At 40.4% G+C, this 12,039-nt stretch overlaps 1 protein-coding gene and 1 long non-coding RNA gene across 8 annotated transcripts in view; both read left to right on the forward strand.

Annotated features, from left to right (window-relative positions):
* The window catches only part of RPS6KA5 (ribosomal protein S6 kinase A5), a 116,343-nt gene that overhangs the window by 36,122 nt on the left and 68,182 nt on the right, over positions 1-12,039 (forward strand). For 5 of the 7 annotated variants that reach the window (XM_036427835.2, XM_036427912.2, XM_045572574.1 and 2 more), the window contains one exon: positions 3,613-3,831. In XM_036427835.2, the coding sequence (XP_036283728.1) occupies positions 3,613-3,831 (219 nt within the window). Of the gene's footprint in view, positions 1-1,040; positions 1,115-3,612; positions 3,832-12,039 lie in introns of those variants that run through there. The other 2 variants (XM_045572539.1, XM_036428165.2) reach the window with 2 other exon arrangements.
* Positions 5,879-8,059, forward strand: LOC118713559. The gene is made up of 2 exons (XR_004986317.2): positions 5,879-6,804; positions 7,411-8,059. It is a non-coding gene; the product is annotated as an uncharacterized LOC118713559 (long non-coding RNA).

The raw sequence follows: 12,039 nt of genomic DNA on the forward strand, positions 1-12,039 counted from the left end.
CAGGACATACCGCATGTGGAAAGATAGAACTCTTTCCTCAAGTTCAGTTATACATGACAAGGGGGTGCGGCCAAGCATTCTCATTCCTTCTCACATCATTGTGGCAGATGAGAAAGCAGTGGCCATATGTGGATGTCACTATTTTTTTTTCCTGTTCTGACACGGGGACAGCTAGGGTTCCTGAGTTCACTTTCACCAGGAGATATTGCCAGGAACCATATTGTTCCTTCCGTACAGGGAAAGAATTAGCTAGCAATAGCTCTGTACTGAGGCTCTGCATTGCTAGTTTCTTCACCTTTGTGTCAAAATTGTCAGCCGAGAAGAGGGTATTTGGCTCTATGTTCACAGAGCTGTTTCTTTGGCCTTTTCCTTTTTGTTAGCTTGTTTGTTCAAATTTTTTGTTTTTGTTTTTGTTTTTTCATGCATTCAACATTGAGTTTCCGTGACTTGCCAGCTTCAATGTTACTTGCTAATGATAAAAAGTGGGTAAAATCAGTCAAGTACATCATTTTGTGGAATTTACACCCCAGTAGAAGTTAGATAATGAAGCAATCATGCAAATACATGAGAACTAATGTTTCTGTTAATTTCTGTGAGAGAGAATGCATGGTGTTAGGAGAGCATAAAATCAGGGGACTTGTACTACTAGTCTGGGAAGTCAGGAAGCTGGATGGCTGAAGAAATTAGCTCAATGAGATGATGAGTAGATGGGGAGAGGGTAGGTAGAAGCCAGATAGTTTACGTTATATTAAGGATTCTCTTTAACAGCAATAGGAAATCAACTGTTTTGAGCTGAAAGGGTTATTTTAGTATTATTATCATTATTATTTTTAATTCTCATCCAAGGACATGCTGAGGGGAGAGAGAGAGAGAGAGAGAGAGAGAGAGAGAGATCGACAGATCGACAGATCGACATGAGAGGAATATCTATCAGTTAGTTGCCTTCCATTACATGCCCCCACCGGGGACTGAACCTGCAACCCATGTGTGTGCCCTGACTAGGAATTGAGCCGGCAACCTTTCGGTGCACAGGACGACACTCAACCAACTGAGCCACTCTGCTGGACAGGAAAGGTTATATTTTTATCAGCAATTTAGATGACAGCACAAAAAGGTATGTTTGCCAGACTGAGTGGGAAAGCAAGCTGAGAGGCACAGCTAGTATGGTTGATGACTGAGTCAACCTTTAACAAGTTATTTGGAAGGATGAGGGGGATGAATTTCAGCAGTACGAATATGAATGATCCCTTTGTTAGTGCAAACTTTCACATGACATGATTGGTACTTGTGGTTAATCAAGAAATGTTGGGTAAAATGGAAAAAATGTTTTAAAATGGATAAATTCACTTGCCAGTCTTTGGATGTAGGCACAACACCTGTTCTTCAAGACTAGATTCTTAAACAATGGTTTGTTTTGTATAAACCCCACTAAAGTTAAGTTTTCAATTCTTTAAAGTAGAGTGAGAACCAGCCACATTTGAAGTAGTCTGAGTACAAAATTCTTTTAGATTTTCATAATTTCCCCCCATGCCTTTTATACTTATTTGACCCACACCTAACTTTCTAGCAGTTCTTTTGAATTATCTTGCTTTTATCTAGTTCATCCAAAGTATTCAACCTCAATTTTCTCTTTCACATTTACATTTCAGTGGTTATGTAATAGTTAGTTAAATTATAATAATAACGTATGCAGCAGGCATAAACAGGCAGGACAGTGAGTGTCAGTGACTGATTTGAAGCATGACTGAATTGCATGGGGACAGAAGTGCACTGTGAGCTAATTACAGGCATGCAGTGTGTGGCAGTGAGTCTTACCAAGGGAGAGGAGAGCATCAGTCCTGGGGGCTGGAACTGAGGTTGGGTGCTGTGTATGTGGGACACACAGAGGCCCCATACCAGTTGAAGACTTGCTCCTGAGTTTGTAAGTGACTGCTCCATGGAAGATAAACACTTCATTATAAAGATTTTACCTTCCTTTCAATACTCTGCACAGATGAGCTTTTCCATTTTTATACTTGAAGTTAATTTGTTAGGGTTGTGTTTTCTCTTTTTGATTCACTTCTGACTTACTGAAATCTCAATCTGTAATTATTTCATTTGTAATGAGACACAAACGTTTTGTGAACTTTTTCTGTATTCCAGAATGTGTTCATGGTGTTGATTTTACTACAATCCAGAGAATCTGATTTCTAGTATTTGTGAGGGATTATTTTTTTCTTCATTTATGCTGAACATGGTCTCTGGCATAACACTTGCTGCAATTGAGTGGGTTCTGCCACTTCTTATCAAGTCTTTGGGCCAATTCCTTGAGTATTTTGAACCCATTTGCTCATCTATAAAGCGGAATTACTGAAAGCACATTGGCTGTTCTGAGGATTACATGGCTCTATACATGGAATATGTTTGTACAGAGCCTGGCATAGACAAGTCCTTAATAAGTGATAGTTTTCCTGCTTCTCAGGAGTATTACATTCACTGATCCATTTTAGGACACGTGTCTGTACTAAATAGTTCCCGAAGCACTGAACTGAATAACATCCAGGTACACGAGCCCTTCCTTGAAAGCTCTCTTATTCCAGTGGGTGGATTGGAGAAGAATTATGTGCTCAATACTGGAGGGGTGTGGGCAGAGCTTGGGAAGCACCGGTATGGGTCACAACTCTGGCTCCAGAGTGGTCTCATTAAAAGTTTTAACTTCAAAAGCGGGATTGGGCTTAACCATCCCAGGAGGTGTTTACATTTTTAAAAGGGAAGAACAATTATACCTTGAGGGATGATTTGGGGACCTACCCCTTCCCTCTCAGGATATTTTTGCCTGCCCTTCCTCCTTCCTCCTCCCACCTCTTCCAGCCCTCTCCCCCCTTCTCTAAACAAATGCAGATCCCTGCTCTGCCCAAGAGGCACAGTGCCCATAGGGCCCCATTTCCTCACCTAGAGGAGTGGTACCTCTCAGAGATGTACCCAGCTGAGCCCTTACTTAGGGAATATGTGGTGAGGTTGACCTAGTAAACTGTAAATGACTGCCCATGGATGTAGAGGGGCTTCTTCAGTATTGCTTGAAATGTAAGATATTTTAATGTTTGTTTTTAACCTGAAGATCTCTTTTGCTCATATAATGTCAGTTTATATTGCTTTAGACTTTTAAAATGAGTGTAGAGCAATACTAGAGGCACTTGATTCGGGGTGTGTGTGTGTGTGTGTGTGTGTGTAGGAGATCCTTATTAAGAACTGTTTTTATTCATTCACATCAGTAGCAAAACCTAGAGGTTTTAGCTGAGCTATGAAATGTCCTAGTTGTCCCAGAATTGGATTGGGGTTAATTGACCATAATAAAGCTAGTTTCCTAGAGCTAAAAATACTGAGGAGAGAATAACAGTAGCAGTGAAAGCATAACTTTGTCAGCAGTGGTTAGATATGTAAATACTGAGGGTTAGACTTAGAAACATGGTTGGCATAACATTGAAGAAATCTGTCAGAGAACTCTTTGAAACAGTACTAGGGATACTTTTTCATTCAAAGGTGCTTTTTAGTGCATTGTAACTTTCAACTTCCATTAACTTACCAATCTGCCTGTGTAGCATTTTAATTGTTTTTGTTTTTCTTCTTCTTCAGCTTATGGAAAAGTATTTCTAGTTCGTAAAATAAGTGGCCATGATGCTGGAAAGCTGTATGCCATGAAGGTTTTGAAAAAGGCAACCATAGTTCAAAAGGCCAAAACCACAGAGCACACGCGGACGGAGCGACAGGTCCTGGAGCACATCAGGCAGTCGCCGTTTTTGGTGACGTTGCACTATGCCTTCCAGACAGCAACCAAACTTCATCTCATTTTAGGTAAGTGTCCTTTGTCATCAGACTTTTTACAGAAACACTTTCTTTGTGTTGTAATGCAGTCATAGGGTAGCATATTTCGAACTTAAGAGAAGCAAATAGTTTAACTTTCATTTTTCCCTTTGTGGTGGCATTTCCGTGAATATCCTGAGTTGCACCGGATTTGGGACCTCCCAACCTGCAGGAATGTTACTTCTGTCTCACACTCCTTTATTCATCAGAGGAAACACTGAGCCATCTCCTCCCTGGGCAGTGAGCCGCGAAGTGGGCCACAGTGTCTGCTTCAGGAGTTCTCAGGAAATATACTGATTTGGACTGACAAAGGGATACTCATGGAAATCAGTAATTGGGAAAAAATTTAAAAAAGAAAGAAAAGAAGCTACCCAGTCACCCCTTTTATTTCTCTCATTTCCACATTCTGAATCCTTGCCTCTCCCAGGGCCTGGAGCGTACAGGAACTTTGGAATGTCCTCTGCACGTACTGCTAGACTGCTGTGCAGGTGTTCCGCCCTTTTCTGTTCCTGCTAGAAGTAAAGGGCGTGCTTCTAGTGCCACGCTCTGCCATCGCTGACTCTTTCATCCGTTACAGTTTCAGTCCCATTCTTGTGATAACTTGCATTTGTGTATTTTGATCCTCCTTTTTCTAACTATTCTACGATGAATTGAGACAGAATTCACACCATGTTCTGTAAGTATTACCTGTTCTTGATGCCTGCAGTGTGCCAGCACTACTAGCCAGGTGTTATCTGTAGCATCACTAACCCTCACAACACACTGTCCAAATCCCCTCATTCATGCTGTGGAAGGTTCTGGAAGCTGCATTTTTTGAGGTTACATATGTTGTGTAAGTTTGAGAATGAAGACTGGAACTCAGGTCTGATTCATATGAAAGTTTGCTGAATAGTGCTATCTGTACTCTTGATTATTGGTAGTACAAACTGATTTTTTAAATATATTTTTCGCAATTTTATTGAATGCTTTCATTTTGAAAATTATAGTTTTATTAATGATGCCTTAAGCTGTATTCATTTACTTTTTGATTCATGAAGTTACACTTCAGGTTCATTTTGCAATGTTTACCATAGACTTACAATGCTGAATCCTTTTTAAAAAAATATGTTTTTATTGATTTCAGAAAGGAAGTGAGAGGGAAAGATAGATAGAAACATTAATGATGACAGAATCATTGATCAGCTGCCTCATGCATGCCTCCCACTGGGATCGAGTCCAAAATCCCAGCATGTGCCCTTGACTGGAATCGAACCCAGGACCCTTCAGTCTGCAGGCCGATGCTGTATTCACTGAGTCAAACCAGCTAGGGCAATCCTGAGTCTTTTATACATACACTAGAGGCCCAGTGCATGGATTTGTGACAGGTAAAACTGCCTGATCTCTGCAGGCCAGGCCGAGGGACCCCACCCAGTTTCAGCCTGATCCCCACAAGCCAGGCCAAGGGACCCCACTGGTGCACGAATCTGTGCACTGGGCCTGTAGTATGCATATAAGATCTTGGGTTAATCTCTTGTCCCCCTCCCCCTTTCCCTCAGATTCATCAGTCTGTTCCATGTTTCCATGCCTGTGCATTGAGTGTCTGCCCCCTGGTGGTCATTGTGCATCATAGCTACTGGTTGAATGCTTGGAAAGTAGCTTAGGCTTTTATATAGACAGACTATAGGCTCGGTGCATGAACATTTGTTCCCTGGAGGGTGGGGTCCCTCAGCCTCGCCTGCCCCCTCTCACAGTATGGTAGCCATTAGGGGATGTCCTACTGACAGCTTAAGCTGCATTCTGGCCTTCCTCTGTGGGAGGCGACCGGGCCAATCAGGGGAAGGCGCCGCCCCCATTACCCGCTGCTGCTATCACTGCTGGCCCTTCTCAGTCCTCGCAGCCACTGCAGCTTTGTCCAGAGGACATCCAGAAGATGTTCAGTCTATCCAGTCTAATTAGCATATTACCCTTTTATTAGTGTAGATATTAGATAGTATAGATAGGCTGCTGTCTCTACTGTCCTGTCCAAGTCCCCACTCACTGTATCTGCCTATTGTTCCAGCAAGTAAATGTCACATGGCACTTCATTTTGCATCTTGAGTGTATCTGCTCAGCTATGTTTTTTACCGATTTTTAAATGCTTTCCTTCTGAATGTTTAGATCGTAGGGGACAGACCATTTTAATACAATGGTTTCAAACATTTTTAGCTGCAGAACCCTCTCTCAAGTGAGAGCACTAACATTCAAATGGAAAACAAATAGAACTGGGTCACTCTGCTCAGATCTGAGCTCAAGGGCACCAACCCTGCCAGTTTATTTCTGTTCCTCACCCTCCCAGAATTTCCCAGGAATCCTCGGGAGTCCATGAGGGCTGGTTCAGAAATGATTACCCTGCTCGGTCTTCTCCCTTCACAATAAACCAGCTCATAAATGTTAAACCCCAACTCCTGGACTCCACCACCACTCCAGGGCTTCTCTCTCCGCCTTCTTTGTTCTCTTACCATAAACACTCAATTGTTTGTTTGTTTATTGAAAATGGTGTCGTTTTTAATTTAAAAGTAGGTGAATGAAACATTTTGTATTTGATTAAAAACAATAGTCCTTAATAATGTTGCTTTTTATTTCTTGGTTCTCCAGTAGTTTTGTTCTTTGCCAGTGGCCCGTAAATAAATACAAAACAAACAAGGAAACCCATTTCTTGTGCCAGCTCAAGAGTAGAACGCAATTAGACATGTTCCATTGTAAGTGAAGCAGCCCATCCAGAAAGCGTGCCCCTCCTCCTATCCACGTAGGTTGTTCAATATAATTTCTTTTCTTTATTAAATTTACTGGGGTGACATCGGTTAATAAGGCTTAATGTAATTTCTCTTTGTGTATGTTTATAGTTGTTATTTTACTTTAAAGGCAAAAATGGCCAGAAATCTAGAGTAGGACTTTATTATACACATTTTTGTGGGTTTTATTTGCTGTGCTTAGAAGACACACTAGGTGACTTTTTTTTTTTAATTTCTTTATTGATTAAGGTATCATATATTTGTCCTTAACCCCGCATTCCAATCCCTCTATCCTCCCCACTCATGTCCCCACACCCCTATTGTCCTTGACCACTGGTTAGGCTCATATGTGTGCACATAAGTCCTTTGGTTGATCTCTCCCTTTTATCCTTACCCTCTCTTTGAGGTCCAACAATCTGACCCATGGCTCCTTATCTCTGGGTCTGTTCTTGTTTATCAGTCTATGTTGTTCACCATTTCCCCTAGATGAGTGAGATCATGTCCTACTGGAAATATACTTATAAGACTCAAAAATGAGACAAGCAATAATTGTTATTCTGAAAGGCATATGAATCAGTCTGTAGTGAGTTTCTTTCTAGGTCAACAATTGTTTTGAGACCCAATTTCAATGTCAAACAGTTCCTTATGTGTTCATGTCAGCAATGATATTTCAGTTCTGGGTGGTGGACAGATGGTGGTAATGCAGGTCCAACCCTCTCTGGTTTGGTCCTGGGCATCCTTCAGTGACACACAGCTGCTGTCTGTTAGTATGGCAAGGTATCATCAGCGTCTTCCATCTCTGGACTGCTTCTCTTCTTAGGTTACTTTTTCAAGTACATTAGGTAGTCTGCTAGGGCTGCCATAACAAAATATCACTGTGGGTGGCTAAACAGCAGAAATGTATTTCCTCACAGTCTGGCGGCTAGAAGTCCAAGAGCGAGATGCGGCAGGGATGGTTTCTTTTGAGGACCACAGGGAAAGGGTCTGTTGTAGGGTTTTCCCCATGACTCGCAGATGGCCACCCTCTTGCTGCCTCTTCATGTGGTGGGTCTTTGGTGCACTCAGACCCCTGGTGGTGTTTTTGTGTTCAGAGTTCCTCTTATGAGGACGCCAGTCAGGTGGAAGGGCCTCATTTTAATAACTTAATTACCTCTTTAAAGGCCTTGCCTCTAAATACAGTCACACTCTGAGGGCCTGGGGATTAGGGCTTCAATGTGTGGATATTGGGGGCAGGAGGACACAGTTCAGCCTGTAACTGTCTCTAAAGGTAGATTGCTTGACTGACCTTATTCAGGTTTCTGTGTTAGTAGAGATTAATAGCAAGAATTTAGATACTACTGAGCTCTTCAGGGACCCAGCTGATCTTTTTGTCTAATGGATAAACAAACTCTATAGACCTTTGTAACAAATACGGTATTTTAAAAAACTTTTATTTCTACAAAGGCATCTATATGCATGTAAAAGATATTTTTAAAAAATGTTAAAAAATTATGTTTACTACCCATAATTTACCTTGTTATATTTTCCTCTCTATAATTAGTATATGTCCATCTAGCTCTTTTAGTGTGTGTGTCTGTGTCCCAATTATTCCACAAGGGATGTATGCACAGGTGACCAAGGGCTCCTCAGCCACATAGTGGACTTATACAGAGTTACCAAGGTACTTCTTAATAAAATGACCGAGCATAAATTAAATACAGGAGACAAAAATTAAATGCACGAATCACACATGGTTTATTTACCTAAGGCCTGGTGGGTTCCAGAACTCAGCAAGCCTGCACTGGAGATCTGCACTGACAGACACACACAGGACACTGTTGCAGCTGCAGGTCAGCGTCGGTCGAGGCCTCTCACAGTTCACGGCTCACGGTGAGCTCCGTGGAGCTCCAGCAGAGCTTCAGGCAGGAAGGAGGAAGGGAGTGGAGAGCGACTGTCAGTGGAGGAGCCTTTGGGTGTCTCTGGTTGATGCCTCCAACCTTGCTTCTTTTATAGCCGATTTCTGGGCGTTCTCCTGCTTTCTTCGGTGTTACCAATGGGTCTTTAGTGGGTCTCAGGCTTGTAACGGTTCTGGTTCCAGGTGGGAGTTGCTAGGGGGTTCACACAGTTACTGGGGCGTTCACCCAGTTAGTAGGGCCTTCACACAGTTGCTAGGTATAATATTCACTCTTAAATATAACAAATTAATATATTAGGTATTGAATTATATAATGCTAAATGTTAAACACACTTCACACAATTATAACTATAACAGCCACCTGGCCTCATAGACAGTTCTGCTACCATGAATCATTCTCTCAGTGAGTTATATTGAAGTTTCATTTTTGAATATTAATTTCAACTCAAAAATTACACGGGTGAGGATACTTGCTGAGATGGCAAGGGAATGGTTCATGATACATTGCAGTCTGTTGTATATAGCAAATCAGACAGCAACTGAGATCCTGCCTTGCTTTGAAGTTAATATGACTAATTCACAACACTGGTAAATTTATGTCTTAGTCAGAAATTTATAATGATTTTGATAAGCGGGGAGGCATTTGCAGGAGGTGCTATTAGATTGTTGAGCTAAAACAGAAAGGAAAAAAGTGAGATTGTTACAGAAAGCCAGAGAAGAACCAAGCAATACTTAGAGAGATGGAGTTACATTTATGACGTGCGGGTCCACAAATTCTGGGCCCCAATATGGAGGAATTTTCCCTATTTATATGTTTTTACCTTTCTTTGTCTCCCAAATATGGGATCTTTCAGGCCCCCTTTGACAGTTCTTAAAGAGCCCTATGTGCTGGGGCCTTGAGACCTCAACTAAAGGCCTGGCCAGGAGCCAGCACTGATAATTTCATCCGGGGAAGGTTTAATGGCCTCTCTGAAGTGGGAGTAGTCTTATTTTCCTTATTATTTAAGCAAACAAGCATTTACAGAAGCCAAATAGCAGGATTAAAATTCCAAACAGCAGTTTTTATATAAGATGGATGCTTCAAGATGACTTTGGCATAACATTAAAAAGAAATTACTTTCAGGTGTATATGGTTCATCATGTACTTTTGATACAAGACAAGAAAAAGGAGCAATCAAGAGATTTAGGCGATCTGAAGGAGGAGGAGGGGTGCAAATGAGAACCAGAAAGTGTGGGAATGAATGTATGTGAGGCGTGACTGAAGGAAGAGAAAAATATGTAGGAAATAAGAATAAAAGAAGACCGAGTTAACTTGTGCACGTGGGTGGAGGTGGGGTCGAATCCAGAGGAAATTCGGGCTAATAACAGCTCTTTGGAAGGTGCCACCATAGGAAGAAATATGAGAGAGAGAAATTCTAACTGAGAAGACTTGTGATACAAATGTTAGATGACCAGATGTCAGTCAGAGTATTACTGGAAATCAGTTAAGTTTTGAAGAGTAAAAGCAGAAGAGAGACTCCTTCCTTGAAAGCAGGAGAGCTTTTAGCCCTTCTTTCTGTCAGTTAACTCTGCTACTTCCTGTCCTGTCAGCTGATTTCCATGAGCTTGCATGAACGAGACCTAGTCTTTGAAAATCAACCAGCTCTTTCCATGGTTATCCTTTTGCATATTTAATGAAAAACTTCTCTTTAGGTAATGTCTAGAGTTTTTAATAATCCTTGGAGGTTTATTGAACTCAGTATCTCCAGTGTATGTCACTTCCTCACCTGTTAATAGAAACACAAAACTATGAACAATGGAGAGGCTTCTGATTCAACATCAAGTCAGATATGTAGAGGTCTTGAGCAGCTGAAACTAACCAACTAACAACGTATGTTGTTCTTTTTGTTTGTTTGTTTTAAGTGAACAATAAAGAATCTGGTATTGTAATCCTAATTCTTAGAACCTATGACTGCATTGGGTTACATGACAAATGAGAATTAAGGTTGCAGGTAGAATTAAAATTGCTAGTCACTTGACCACCTTACAAGAAAGAGATTATTCTAGATTATCTTGAGTGAACCCAACATAATCACAGTGGTCCTTCAGAGAGGAAGAAGAGAAAGGCAGAGAGGACAGTCAGATGGAGATGCTACTACAGAAGAGGTCAGAATGATGCAATGTGAGAAGTGACTCAACCGTCATTGCTGATTTTGAAGATGAAGGAAGGGACCATGAACCAAAAAGTGCAGGCAGCCTCTTTAAAGATGGAAAAGGCAAGAAAATAATAGACTTTCTCTTAGAGTTTACAGAATAAATGCAGCTCTGCTGCATCCTGATTTTATCTTGGTGACTTGCATGTCACACTTCTAACCTATAGCATAAAATGATAAATTTGTGTTGCTTCAAGCCACCAAGTTTGTAGTCATTTGTCACAGCAGCAATAGGAAGTGAACAGAGGGTAAGTAAGGAAAGTAATCAGATGAGACATGCAGACCACTCTTTAAAGAAGTTTTGCCATGAAAGGAGGCGGAAAGAAAGGATGGGACATACTGGATTTAGGAAGGATGGTAGTGTTTGAAAATCAGAGAGATAATGTGTTTTTGAAATTTCACATTATTTGTGTGATTTCTGTGTTATTTTTATGCTTCTGAGACACAGCATCAAAGTGCTGCATCTGGCACTCCAGCTACTGTCACATAAAAATCTTTAAAAGCAAGTTAATTGCACTTGAATAAAAACCAGATATCTCTTGAGTGTTGCACTGAAATCTCAGTTATGTAAGGAAATTTCTTTAGCTTACTACTGATTAAAACTAATTAGACCCTAATAGTGCTTTATAGAAAACCTTAAATCTATGCTTGTATTGAGAGAATAGCTTAAGTCAGGATACCATAAATTTGAATTTTATGTTAAAATTATTGCAGTTGAACTTAGCAATATTTTTCAGTTCTATAAATTGTAATTGATGTCTGCATTTGCAGCAGTTATCAATAATAATAGCTAATAGTCACCATGCAATTAGTATTTAGTGCTTGTCTGGCCAAGGATTAACTCTCAATTAAATTGTCATTTAATCCTCATGACAATCTTATGTGGCAGTTGGAATTATTTCTATTCATTTTTATAGATATAGGTTATGAGCCATTCTCTGTTTAAAGATCACTTAGCAAAACATAAAAGAGTTGATATATAATCATTTTCATATAACAAAACATTTTTAATTTAATCAAGAAACCAGTAGTCTATGCAAGCACCCTAGTAAGGTATTTCACTGTATGGTCTGTAAGTAAATCTCAATATAATTATAACTTGATAACTTTTTTGGAAGAGTCATATTGATGAAATGTGCCTCACAGCCTCTGAGAACATATCAGCTTTATTTGTTTATCATTGTTGTCATGAATGTGGACTATTGATGGAAGGTCCCTTTCTGTTCTTAAGTTAGGAACAGAGTAAGTCTTTACTTCCACTGAAAATATTTCAAGTCCAACTGCTTGATATATTATCTTTCTCTCTTCTTTCCTTTGCACCTTTAGAATTTCTTTGTCCAGAAATGCCAATCAGATTAGTAAA

This window comes from Pipistrellus kuhlii, unplaced genomic scaffold (genome assembly GCF_014108245.1).
Source record: "Pipistrellus kuhlii isolate mPipKuh1 unplaced genomic scaffold, mPipKuh1.p scaffold_m20_p_1, whole genome shotgun sequence".
Classification (NCBI taxonomy): domain Eukaryota; kingdom Metazoa; phylum Chordata; class Mammalia; order Chiroptera; family Vespertilionidae; genus Pipistrellus; species Pipistrellus kuhlii.